We start from the raw sequence: 14,493 nt of genomic DNA, 5'->3' as shown, positions 1-14,493 counted from the left end.
ATGAAATATTACAATGATGTGTCTCATCTTTCTAATAATCGAGTTTCCTGTTTAGTTACAAGGAGTAGAGCTTTTCAATAAACAATTAAAAATACATCATTTATTTTCTTTGTGTACACCTTGCGCATGTAAGAGTAGCACACGAAAAGGTTAGATCTATTTTCACGATTCCTCTGGAATCAGAGTGATCATCTCATGAGTGCTGTATTATATGACGGGCATGGGCAGTGCCTTATGGGGGCTAGGTCAGGTACCTATAACGGGAAACAGCAATCACATCACATGCGTGACAACGCATGCAATTACAACATGGTTATAACAACAACCGCATTGTTACATCGCAGTACCATTATAACGCAAGTCGTTACAACAACTTACTGTCAGGGCGCTCTAAACTAAGGAGTAGTACTTACTGTTTCTACACCTTCCCTACTGTTAGACACACTGGAGTTGGAATAGTAAATTATACTATACCTAAGTCCAGCGATCCCCTACAGCAGGTCGTAGTAACGACTTGCGTTGTAATGGTTCTGCAATGTAGCAACACGGTTGTTGTAACAACCGAGTTGTAATCTCATGCGTTGTAAACACATGCGATGTAAACACCTATATTTAACTGTAACTGCTGAATTTTAATGTTTTTTTATGTGTGAAATCTGAGCGTAACTATAATATCCTTATAACCTTCGGTTTTTTCAGTGAATTTCTAAGCGTTTTTTTTAGTCTATTTTCTAACTATATCTTCCCAGTAACCTTTGGCTTTTTCAGTGAATTTAAGTGTTTAAAAAAAATTATATTTCCTACTATAACATCTCTGAAAGATTTATTTTTAAGTGAATATATATATATGTATCTATATCTATTTATACAACTATTTCTCTCTCTCTATATATATATATATTTGGTGAAGCAGAAACAGAAATCAGGCGAGCCCACAGGTTGATTGAAGCAGGTAAGGTGTTTATTCTGGCAGCTAGGTATGACGCGGTTCGACTACAGCCGTAGTCTTGGTTATATATATAAATAAATATATATGTGTGTGTGTGTGTATGTGTGACTTGGCCCTTTTTACAGGGTCATCCCTGAACTTTTTGCCTACCTGGTATTTTTTCTGACCTGGTTTTGGTGGTTTTAGGACTCTGGCCAATTTATCACTGCTGTCCAGTGTAAAGTGCATGTCCTCTCTATGGTAAATGTGGTAAGATTGGTCTACACCTGTTTGGGTATTTAATTTACCTATCAGTCCCTTGTAAAGTGGTATCCCATATACCGGGGCCAGTAAATTAAATACTACTGGTGGCTTGCAGCGCTGCTTGAGCCAACCAACAAAGTCGCCTTTCAAAACAGTCTCAGGCCTCTGCCATTGCAACGCCTGCGCACAGTTTGTGACGTTGGCACATTAAGTGGGTGCAACGTCTGCTATGACTAGAGTGGTGGTTTCTGCCTGGCTTAGACGCATGCCCTAGCCAACCAGAAATCCCATTTCTATCTATATACAGGGCTGGCTTTAGAGCTGGTGGCGCCTGGTGTGACAGTCTTTTTTGCCGCCCCCACACCTCATGACCGCCTCTTGTGATTCTCTCACTACCACCAGGCAAAAGTGCCCCTCATCTCTCCAATCCTAGGTTATTGCTAAAAACAGTGCCCCCTCTGAGGTCAGCGTCCCTCTACAGGTCAGCGCCCAGTGCGGCCACACCTGTCGCACTGCTCTAAAGCCGGGGAACTTCAGGCTGCACCCTATCAGATATGGCGGGCACGCGTGGATCCAGGCAGGTATACTTACCATGCCACTTCAGGCTCTGGATGCTGTTGTAGAGAAGATGGCCTGCAGATCCCGCTGCCTGGGTGAAGTCTTGCAACGTCATGCTGCATAGCCGCTCTCCGCAGATGTCGAACTCTTGAAAGGGGATGCAGCTGGCGTCCATCTGGTTGGTGTCCAGGAGGTGCTGCAGCCACTCCCACACCTGGAATTTTGTCCAGTACTGAGGGTGTAGCTCGTGCCATTGACTGCCACCAAAGAAACCTGTTGAAACTGGAAATGGACAGAGAAGCTTTCATCATATTTAGGTTCTAGTTTGGGTCTTCTGGTTCAATGAAAATTGAGTGTGTTCTCTATATTATCGGGAGCCAATGAGATACCTTCTTTAGTTAATATCCCTGATTCAGAGACCTGTGTGTAATGTTTGGTCAAAGAAAGAATGATAGAATGAAACCAGGGTCTAACTGCTGTTAAGAACCTTGTTTCAGCCTTTTATTCTTCTGATGTCGATAAAAACTCTCATTGAGTTAGACAACACTAGTGTCTATTATTTACAGAATTATAAACTTTATGCCCAGAGAAGCATAAACAAATGGTTATTATCAATTAATACAATATGATTCTTTTTCCTGAAGAACAATGGTAGCAGGTAAACTGTTTGCATTTAGCTATTAATATATAACGCAATATATAACGGCCGCAGACCACATCTGGCCACATACATTCCCAGTTCATAATTCGGAATACCTAAGGTACAAATTCTGGTTTACTAATCTGACCAAACTGTGTGATCCTGAGCACATCATATCTCCTTGTGCCTACTCCCCAGTCTGCTAAAAATGAGGAGTAGCAGGAGGAGACATAGTAGTGAGGGTTAGACAGTAAGATGTATCAATACATTCGCTGGCTCATACTGGACGCACTCTACAGGGGAAGGGCAGAGGGAGTATGAAATACTATCTCTAAAAATTCAGAAACCTACTAAAGATTAATGCGACAAAAAAAATTGTCTTTTTTTTCAAGCAGCCTTTGGAATTGCTATGCGATTTTGTAAATGGTAAATAAGTTTGTTATGAACTGTATATAGCTTTGCAAGCTTTTTTTATGCTACGAATGCAGCTTGGCGAAACAGCTATCAACTAAACGTCTTGCCATGTCTGAGCCATTTATTTCCTGTTTCGCTTTCTATAAATCCTGCATAAGAACGCCAACAATATGACGTGAATTAATAGCAAAAGACACACAAATGATGAACGGAATGCAAAACAAATCAACCCATTCACCCCCAGTCAACAGATCTGGGTTAAATACATATTTCTTTTACTCACCTTGCCACCCCAGTTTAGATCAGCCATATGCAAATCAGTCTTGACCCTGTGCCTCATGGGAACAGTCTAGACTGAACTGCAAAGCAAGGCCCTCCCTGGACCAGAAACAAGCTTCCGAGGACCGGTTTACTGGGTTTTAAAATAAAATGCATACTGTATTTTGATGTGTGTTCTTATATCCTTACAGAATGTGGACCAGCCTATAAGCTGGTACCACTGAAAATGCCATACCAATAATAGTATGGTAACTTCTTTATAATTATTTTTTCACACTTATTAAGCAGAGTGACAAAGTGAAACGTCCTGAGGAATTCCAAGAACCTTGTCAGTCTATCAAGGCAGAAACATGTTGACCTGATCCTAATAGGGAGCATCCATATCCCTGTTTTCATGGAGCTGATTTTAATCTATTCATTAGGGACACTAATAAAGGATTGACTTTGTCAACCAGAAGATAGTTTTAACCCACATTTGATTGTTGCACTCTTCCCCTTACTGTGCCCTATATTGGATGACATAAAATACCTCACACTCCTCTCCTGTGGGGAGTTGTAGCCCACACTGGGTACCTTGCACTCCCAGTGTGGAAGAGGGAACCCAATGATGTAGCATGTCACCTTAGGGTGAGTGAGGGTTCTTGTCTTAACACATGTGTGCAACTGTCCCTCCCCATCACTGTGAATGTCTGGTGAGTAGTGTAGGTACACATCTGGTTACCTTTTTGTGAGTACTTATTATATGGAGTGGTACGGTGAATGGTGAATTCCTCCTTATAGAATAGATAGTTAGATTATAGGCTGTGGAAATTAACACTGCACTTGACTTGTGTAGTCAGTTTGGTTCTGCAGTCTAACTTAGTAGTGGAAACACAGAAATACTATGCAATATATAGTAAAAATATATATTATGCCATTGAAACTGATATAAAGATACAAAATAGTGAGCAGAAATGTATAGCTAGAACATTACCGAATAAATACAAAGATTAAAATATATCACAATTGACAGAAAGAGTATACATGTATTGGTAGAACACAATGGAATAGAGATAAGAGATAACAATTAAAAATATTAAAGTGGATCGAAAGAGAATAAGATGTATTGAGAGATTAATATTGAATACATGAAAAGCTAAGAGGCTATAACGATGGATGGAGGAAAATATATTAACACAGAAAGACAGTGAAAAGCCATAATAAGAACCACAGTTTATAAAAAAGACATACCGTCTAATCTTATAATATTTTTTTCTTTTTCCACAATTTAGAAGCAATTTACAAAATGAGTGCTACCAATGGGTTTCCACCTGAGCTGTCCATCGACCACGAGAAGTTAAAACAAATAAAGAGGTTTTCTCTAGATGATGAAAGTCTAAGGGCCAAATTTAGAGTCAGGAGGATGGGTTACGGCGTCTCAATATGGTGGATATTCCGTCCACCTTATGGCGAGTGCCACAGGATATAAGGCACTTGTAATAAGGCAGACCGGTACACGCCATGTTTGTGATGGAGTAACCTTTCTCCCTTGCTCTAAATCATGCCCTCAGTCTCCAGTGTAGCCTAGTGAGATCTCAGCGTGTAAGGCCTACTTGACATGTTCCATGGACAATGGTAAGCTAGTATCACAAAGGGAACCATTGACAGTCAACACATCTCTGTCTCGTGTAGGGTGCTGGTATGTTGGAAAGACAGGCTGACAGACAAACATGCAGAGATGTCACCCTTAATAGTAGCGCTCTACTACTCAATTTACGTTGCGGCTATCCCCTAAACTCAAGATAGTCTGACAGATACACAAACACATCGACAAACGGACAGACAGATTAAGAGATGAATAGCTAAATTGGCGAATCCTACCGTCACACGAGGGATATCCATGTGACCAGGTAGCTTGATGACCCAGCGGGTTGCTGCTTGAGTTAATATTCATTATGTTGCTTCCTTGCAAAATCATGTTCTGTAAGAGAAAAGGGTGTAAAAACCACTTGGTCAGTATTCTAAAGACTACTCTTCCAGCAGTGCTGTCTCCAATTGAGGGAAGAAAAGTGTGTTAATAAAATGCCTAGGGAGTAACCTGTGTCACAAGACCAGGAGAAGGAACAATACCGGTCTCTCTGCTTCTCCACCAGACACATTGTCTAGTGCACGTATTTCCATATCAAATTTTAGTTTGCATAACACCGGGTATTGAAGCCTGGCACTGGTACAGAAGGGAACAATTGCTTATGATACCAGTGAAAAATGATAGTCCTCGTTCGAGTAATCCTGGAGGCAGAAACCTGGAAAGAACCCAAACCCGCGACACAACAAAGTAAAAAATACAATGTGACTCTTAACAGCATTAATTACTCTTGGACGTTCTCCCTCTCTAACCAGTGTAGTGAACGATATCATCGGCTATGCTTAGACGCTAGCCCTTCCCACAAACAATATGTGGGGTAGGACACTGTCAGCTAACCGTGTACAAAAACCCGCACCGATCTAGGACACATGGCAGAATACAATCGACTACCCTTGGACACAGGCCCCCGCCAACCATTGTGTAGGGCAAAATCACATTGATGACACTTGGACATTAACTCATTCCAACCATGAACAGTGACTGGGCAGGATATATTCAACTAGCCTTGGACAAAGGGCAGTACGCCACACTGCATATAGAGCAGAATAGCAATGACTACTCTTAGGCACATGTCACGCCAAGCAGTATGCAGGGCTGAACAACACTAACTCCCCTACGACACATTACCCTGCCAGAAAAAAGGATAGAATTCCTAGGAATACCCTTGAATACCAGGCCCTCCCCAAACGTGTGTTTAGGGCAGAGATGTGCCAGGCAACAGTGAGATTTGCTATTGGCCTGAAAAGCCAGGGCACATGCTGCAATATGTCATCTGTGTAGTTTAACCAAAAAGGTGTCCCCTCGTACAGAATTGCCACATATATACAAACTATTCTCTCAGCCCCCAAAAGAACCCCTTCTTTAGCTGCCTCACCTCCCTGGTTTCTTTTTTCAATTTCCTGCTGTCCGTTGATACTCAGAAATGAGGCTGGTAAGAAACAAACATCTGTTAAATATGTTGCCCACCGCTATGCCCTCCAAAGAAGGGAACCAACCTTCATCTCAACTATCATCAGAAGGGAGAGCAAGTGGCCTTGATGGAGTTGACCAGGACAAGAGCACTCTTCTCCTGTAAGTTAGGGGCAAAGCCTGGGAGAGAAACTTTGCTGACTAACACCCCAGAGTCACAGAGAATAAAACATTATCTTTCCAACTAACAAGGGTGGAGACTGGGAAAGGATAAAGGACTCAGCTGACCCAACCATGGATACGATATAGAGACCTTCATACTAGAAAACTAGTATTCTTGTTCTGCACACCTACAACTTCTTAGGTCTGGCATTAGAATTTATTTTTTTAACACCAAAATTCTTTAAAAATACAAACATAAACATATATACATAAGAGACTTTCAGTGAGCCCCCTTCATCCACTGGTAGTTCACTTTTTGGTTCCACCCTCCACAGCGTACAGTACAGGATAATAGGGCAGCTCACTGTATCCATGTGTCCCTTCGTTGTGAGAGACAGTATTTACCAAGAGCTTGTGGGCCAGTGTGTATCCTTTGCATTAAAAAAATCTTTCCCCCTTTTTTTTATTTATTTTTTTTTAAAACTATTTTTATTAACATAGCTCATAGTACCATAACGCAATAGACAGTGTTCGATAAGCATATTAGAAAATAGCGTTGTTGGGAACAAAAGTCAGCACATCAGTACACAAGCAGAATCTACAATACCATGATTACTCCCCGGACTCCATCCCCGATCCCCTATATTAAAAAATATTTTTCCCTTTTATTAACTTTTTCTTTTACAAGGGCACAGTCTCTCCCCTACCATGTGCTATAATTGCTCTTTCTTCCACTTGCAGTGCTGCAGCATTAGCCCACCTTTAAATGAGGTTTAAGTCCATTCCAAGATGGCCGTCACTCCATGTACATATGTGTGCGTGCACCTGTGACATACTTTATAACAAAACACATATTTGGTTTTTGTTATACTTTATAGCAAAAATAATTCTGAGATGAGTACCCATGCATGTGCATAGGTGTGTACAAACAGGTAGCTATCTTTGAATGGTGTTCGGCAAAGTATAACAGATAGCATTACAAGAAGGCTGCCTTGCAACCACACACATGCACTCAAAGGCGGTTCTCTTGAAATGTTATTGTCAAATGCAAATTAACGTGATTCCCCAATCAGCCTCCACTACAAAGTAGCGCTCCTTTACAATACTTTAGTGAAAGGAAAGTGAGGACGTTCGGCTTTTGTACTGAGACAGGATGACAACTTCTAACTTTAACAGCTAGGATTTTCAAGGGACAAGGCAAAAACTCTGCAAAGCATTATTCAATAAAAGAACCGTTCTTGGATAACCACAAAGTCTAGGGGGCGACGTAGGACCAACTACGAGCACATATAGAAGGCAAAAGTGAAACCTCAAGAGATGGGTATTTTTATCAACAAACGATATAGGATAACACAGCACCACATGTGTGTGCTACAGGTGCTACACCTGTGTGTCCTGTCTAATAATAATGCAAATTCTTTATTGTTTGATTACTTTAAATCTTACAATGAGGCATTAAACATGTAATATATAATACAATATAAAACAACTAAAACAAGAATAAAATGCAGCATCTAATTTGATTTAAGCCAGTTGCGTTAGGTAAAATCCATTTTTGCAATATATTTTTTTAAAATATTCATTTCATAATATAAAAAAAATGTATATTGTGCTAGTGGTTTCTTAATTGTGATCTTCCAATTTGGCTCCTACAAAAGCAGAATTCATGATTAAATCCTCAGAATGCAGACACATTTTCAATGCTTGCCTACATGACCTTATTCCTCGAGCATTAAAAAGTATGTTTTTTCTTTCAGTTTGCAGTTCAGGGCAGATACATAATAGGTGAATAATATTCTCTTCTCCTGTTTTACATAGTCTAAATAATGTGTCCTCTTCCGACTTTATCCATGGACACCAAATCGTGCCTTTATAAAGATTTGTTTGTTTTTTAATGAACATGGTGTTTCTAAATATGGTTGAATCTTCTTTTTTGAACACCCACTCATTATTGGCCATGCATGTTTTCTTTTCGCAAATATATCTTTATCTCGTACAATTGATAGATGATTTGTTAGTTTATTGATTGCTTTTTTGAACGATTCCTTGGTTATTGTAGTTATCCAGATTGACATCACATCTAATTCTCCCAGCGCTGTATTTAAATATTTCCAGGATTGTAATTTTCTGTTTTCATTTATTTCTTGCCATAATAGCTGCGACATTTAATTTTCGTGATCATTTTTTATCCTGTTCAATACTTTGATAAATTGTCCCTTTCTTGCGTACAACTGATTATGTAAACCAAACTCCAACCTTATTTGTGCTTGTGATGCATTATTTGGTAGGTGAAAAAGGGATTTAAAAGTTTTTGAAACTGCATTGTTTATAATCACAGTATCTTTTCCACTTAGAGCCTCACTTTTTTATGTTAAGCTAGGTAGGAGTTTTGTTCATATAATCTTAATAAGGGGCGATAAGTAGGATTACCTAATGATTTCTGCAGGATCCTGAATGCTGCTGTCAAAGCATTTGCTTTCCTTTATATATCTAATTTTTGCGGGTGAAAGTTTCTATTATCGTCGAATAATATACCCAAGTATTTGTATGATTTGACTTGTTCTAATTGGATATTCTCCAGAAAGTCTTTGAATTTATCTGTTAGTCTTACTTTAGTCTTTGTTTCGTTTATCACCATCCCGTTTACTTCTGAGTATGAAGATATTCGATCTATTAAGCGTCGCAACCCCACTATGGTTTGTCTCAGGAGAATAACATTGTCTTCATATAGCAGATTAGATATTTGTTTACCAGCTAATTTGGGTGGATGTGCATTTATTTAATTCAAAACAGCCCTTAGGTCCGCTAAAAAACAAATTAAAAAGTAAAGGGGCCAATACGCACCCCTGCCTGAGACCTGCTGTCGTTAATATTTCCTTTGGTAATGTCTGGCCATCCATACTCTTACCCATGATGTTGGTGTACAAAAGTTGAATTAGTTTTAATAATTTATCTGGAATATTTTTTTCCTGAAAATTTCTCCACAGAAGATATCTGTGCACACAATCGAAAGCTGATCTTAAATCTACAAAGCACAAGTACAAGGGTTGTTTCGTTAAAATTATTTTGTCCGTTAATAGTGTGTTGTGTGTACCATGGGTGTCATCAGAGGATCGTGCAACATCAGCCCATAGCTCTTCCAACCATAGAGGCACTAGTGGCTCAGTGGACTTATTCGTTCACTCCAAGGATCTGTGTTGACCTCAGGTTCACATGTTCAAATCCAGTTGGGTTCACTCAGTCTTTCAACCTTCTGAGGTCGATCAAATGAATAGCATTGAGATGGGTATCACTAAATATTTATTACTCAGCACCAGTAACTACAGAGGGATGAATGTGTGCTTTACAATTCGTATGTTTAGGTCCAAAATAGAATTTCCCACAGCACCCCATATTATCTGTCCATGGTTGTTTAAGGACAAGAGGAAAGTGAAAATAAGCATGTGTGATGGAAGCTTGCACCACAACTATTCCCAATATGATGCACTTGCATCTTTTCTTCTCTTGTACCTCTCACTGGTATGATGCACCTGCGTCTTTTATTCTCTTGCACCTCTTACCAGTATGCTGCACCTGCATCTTTTACTTTATTGCACCTCTCATCAGTATGATGTACCTGCATCGTTTATTCTCTTACACCTCTTACAAGTATGATGCACCTGCATCTCTTATTCAATTGCATCTGTCACTAGTAAGATGCTCCTATATCATTATTCTCTTGCACCTCACACCAGTATGATGCACCTGCACCTCTTAATCTCTTGCACCTCTCACCAGTATGATACAACTGCATCATATATTCTTTTAGACTTCTGACAAGTATTATGCACCAGCCCCTCTTAATTTGTGGCACCGCTCACCAGTATTATGCACCTGCATTGTTAATTCTCTTGCACCTCTCACTAGTATGTTGCACCTCCAACGTTAATTCTCTTGCGCCTCTCACCAGTATGATGCACATGCGTCTTTTATTCTCTTCACCTCTGACCAGAATGATGCACCTGCACCTCTTAATCTGTTGCACCTCTCAGCAGTATGATGCACCTGAAACATTTATTCTGTTACACCATTCACCAGTATAATACACCTGCATCATTTATTCTCTTGCACCCCTTAACAGTATGATGCACCTGCATCTCTTAATCTGTTGCACCACTTACCAGTGTGATGCACCTGCATCTTTTATTCTCTTGCATCTCTCACCAGTATGATGTGTCTACGTGTTTTATTCCCTTGCGCTTCTCACAAGTATTAAGCACCTGCAACTATTATTCCCTTGCACCTCTCACCAGTATGATGCATCTACATCTTTTATTCCCTTGCACCTCTCACCAGTATTATGCACCTGTATCTTTTATTCCCTTGCACCTCTCTCCAGTATCATGCACCTCTACATTTTATTATCTTGAGCCTCTCACCAGTATAACACACCTGCATCTTTTACACCCTTGCGTCTCTCACCAGCACTATGCACCTGCATCTATTATTCTCTTGAACCTCTCACCAGTATTATGTACCTGCATCTCTTATTCTCTTGAACCTCTCACCAGTATTATGTACCTGCATCTCTTATTCGCTTGCACCTCTCACCAGTATACCGCACCTGCATATTTTATACCCTTGCGTCTCTCACCAGCACTATGCACCTGCATCTCTTATTCTCTTGTACCTCTCACCAGCATTATGTACCTGCAACTTTTATTCTCTTGCACCTCTCACCAGTATTATGTACCTGCAACTTTTATTCTCTTGCACCTCTCACCAGTATTATGCACCTGTATCTCTTATTCTCTTGCACCTCTCACCAGTTTTATGCACCTGAAATGAAATGAAATGAAATGAAATGAAATGAAAAAGAATTTCTAAAGCGCATGGCTGCCCTTGAGCGTCCCAGCGCTAAGTGTACACACAGACAGACCTCCTCTGAACCGCATCCAGAGATGTTAGTCATTCTGGGGGAAAAGGAACGTTTCCTGCAACTTTTATTCTCTTGCACCTCTCACCAGTATTATGTACCTGCAACTTTTATTCTCTTGCACCTCTCACCAGTATTATGCACCTGTATCTCTTATTCTCTTGCACCTCTCACCAGTTTTATACACCTGCAACTTTTATTCTCTTGCACCTCTCACCAGTATTATGTACCTGCAACTTTTATTCTCTTGCACCTCTCACCAGTATTATGCACCTGTATCTCTTATTCTCTTGCACCTCTCACCAGTTTTATGCACCTGCATCTCTTAGTCTCCAGCCGTTCTTATTCGCTGCTCATCTTCGTTGTTCTTCTGAACCTCTAGCCAATCTCCGGACCTCTCGTTCTGCTGCACCTTCTGCTCGGCTGCACCTTTCGTCCTGCTGCACCTCCTGTTCTGAGACCAGTAAATATAACCATTCTCACTCATGCATTTACCCACTTACCCACCCTCATACGCAACTCTCCAGCCAGTGAGGAAGCACTTTCTTTACAAATGCCAGGCCTGCTGCTTTTTTCAGTGCTTGTTTCATGTGCTTTAAGTTAGGTATTAAATATAGAACTCATTTGAATGATGATCGACTCTCGAGTGGCGTTTAATGGCTGCAATGTGCTGTACACATCATTGAAAATCGGACTTAGCTGTCCTGTGGACAACACAGCCATGCACCATCCATTTGTATTAATATTTTATTGCTATGTTAAGATGTCTAACAAATGCCATGTTTAAATAAACCACTGTAGATACTCTGATCAGCGTATATCAATATTATTTCACTCACCCTTGAATGCGAAACAGTACAAATAATTGTAACTAACAACCAATGCCTGTAATGTGATTTTTCTCCTATATTCACTGAGGCTAAAAATTGGAATGCGCTCTATTAAAAATACAGTGGTGCATGCAGTTGTCAATTCATCGTCAGTGAAAAAAAGTGTGTTTCTTAGTTGGCTGTTTAGCCTCCCAGTTGTCTGGTTAGCGCCGTCGGGTGACCTGGACGTCCAAATATGATGCGATGTACCCCCACCACGTGACTGTTTTGGTTAATCCAGTAAAAGATATCACACCATAGACTTTTAGCCCTATGGAATAAAATAAAAATGGCACACAGCAAATGAGGTTAAGTACCCGTATAATTACATCATCATAGTTAAACTATCATAATGTTCATTTGCTAATTTTGACTTTAGGGGAATATTATCAAGCCCAATTATGCTGCTTTAGCGTCCGTTTTTGCCTAAAAAGCAGCGATTATAAATATTGCGCTATCATCAAGGACACGCTAAAGCGTATTTCCTTGAGTTAGCAGCCATCTTATCTCCACTTTGCATGTCAGCGTTATATTTCGCTAATGACACGCCCTGTAGACGTTCCTGACTCAAACTCCATAGAAAAAGTTGCAAACACAACTTCCCTCTATTATCAATGCCTGCGAACCGAAAAGGAATGTCACGCTAACCGAGCTTATCGCTGGAATTTAACGCCTGAAAAAAAGTAGACTTCACCATCTTTTCAATGGGGGGTGGATTGTTAGGTATGGACACACTTGCCTATTAGCAAGCTTTTCTGTAGCTCCGTTAATTTAGCACTGGAATTCTCACGCTATTGCTGGTTTCACCCGCTATCCCTGGATTTCCTATCGCCTTTGCGATACGCGTTGATAATATCACGCTATCACAGCGAGGAAATCCGGCGATAAAATATACAGCGCTGAGCGCGCTTTGCGATAATCATGGTATATCGTTGATAATATGCCCCTAAATTCTCTAGGGTCACATTTTATAACCTATTGCCCTCTCCTCTGGTTTATGAGTAGAAGTGCCTCTTCATTGGTAATACTTCCATCTTTCACTGATGAAGTGGCACTCTCCGTCATGTCTTGTGGGGAAGGGGGCACAGATGGCTGCACTCTAGTGCATCAGTGATAGTGGCACTCTCAGTCATGTCTGGTGGGGGGGCACAGATGGATGCACTCCTGTGCATTAGTGACAGTGGCACTCTCAGTCATGTCTGGTGGGGGGGCACAGATGGATGCACTCTTGTGCATTAGTGACAGTGGCACTCTCAGTCATGTCTGGTGGGGGGGCACAGATGGATGCACTCCTGTGCATCAGTGACAGTGGCACTCTCAGTCATGTCTGGTGGGGGGGGCACAGATGGATGCACTCTTGTGCATTAGTGACAGTGGCACTCTCAGTCATGTCTGGTGGGGGGGCACAGATGGATGCACTCCTGTGCATCAGTGACAGTGGCACTCTCAGTCATGTCTGGTGGGGGGGCACAGATGGATGCACTCCTGTGCATCAGTGACAGTGGCACTCTCAGTCATGTCTTGCTGCGGTGGCACAGATGGATGTACTCCTGTGCATCAGTGACAGTGGCACTCTCAGTCATGTCTGGTGGGGGGGCACTGATGGCTACACTCTTGTGCATCAGTGACAGTGGCACTCTCAGTCATGTCTGGTGGGGGGGCACAGCTGGATGCACTCCTGTGCATCAGTGACAGTGGCACTCTCAGTCATGTCTTGCTGCGGTGGCACAGATGGCTGCACTCCTGTGCATCAGTGACAGTGGCACTCTCAGTCATGTCTTGCTGCGGTGGCACAGATGGCTGCACTCCTGTGCATCAGTGACAGTGGCACTCTAAGTCATGTCTTGTGGGGGGCACAAATGGCTACACTCTCGTGCATCAGTGACAGTGGCACTCTCAGTGATGTCTCGTGGGGGGCACAAATGGCTACACTCTCGTGCATCAGTGACAGTGGCACTCTCAGTGATGTCTCGTGGGGGGCACAAATGGCTACACTCTCGTGCATCAGTGACAGTGGCACTCTCAGTGATGTCTCGTGGGGGGCACAAATGGCTACACTCTCGTGCATCAGTGACAGTGGCACTGTTAGGCAGCAGTTATAGCTGCACTCCTATGCATATTTAATGGTTCCATTTCTATACGCTAGTGACAGACGCATTTGTATGCACTAGTTGTAGCTGCAATCACACGGACTAGTGATGGGGGCACTTTGAGGCAAGGTACCAGGTATGGCTGTACTCACATGCACTATTGACAGTGGCATTTTTATGCGCTAGCTGTGGCTGCTCTTCCTAAAACTAGTGATATTGGCACTCTGAGGCAACCGTAATATCTGCACTCACACCCACCAGTGGTGAAACTTATAGGCAAGGAACCAGTTATTTTTATTTTTATTTTATTTTATTTATTTATTTTAGAGGTTTTATATAG

At 41.4% G+C, this 14,493-nt stretch overlaps 1 protein-coding gene across 2 annotated transcripts in view; it reads right to left on the bottom strand.

Moving 5' to 3' along the window:
- The window catches only part of EHF (ETS homologous factor), a 115,656-nt gene that overhangs the window by 29,606 nt on the left and 71,557 nt on the right, over nucleotides 1-14,493 (bottom strand). For both annotated transcript variants that reach the window (XM_086959594.1, XM_086959593.1), the window contains 2 exons: nucleotides 4,944-5,043; nucleotides 1,784-2,032 (listed from right to left, as the gene is read on the bottom strand). In XM_086959594.1, coding sequence (XP_086815720.1) covers nucleotides 1,784-2,032; nucleotides 4,944-5,040 — 346 coding nt within the window. In that variant the 5' untranslated portion in view covers nucleotides 5,041-5,043. The remainder of the gene's footprint in view (nucleotides 1-1,783; nucleotides 2,033-4,943; nucleotides 5,044-14,493) is intronic.

This window comes from Lissotriton vulgaris, chromosome 2_2 (genome assembly GCF_964263255.1).
Source record: "Lissotriton vulgaris chromosome 2_2, aLisVul1.2, whole genome shotgun sequence".
NCBI lineage: Eukaryota > Metazoa > Chordata > Amphibia > Caudata > Salamandridae > Lissotriton > Lissotriton vulgaris.
Note: the sequence above shows the minus strand (reverse complement) of the source record. Positions and strands in the feature narration are given on the sequence as shown.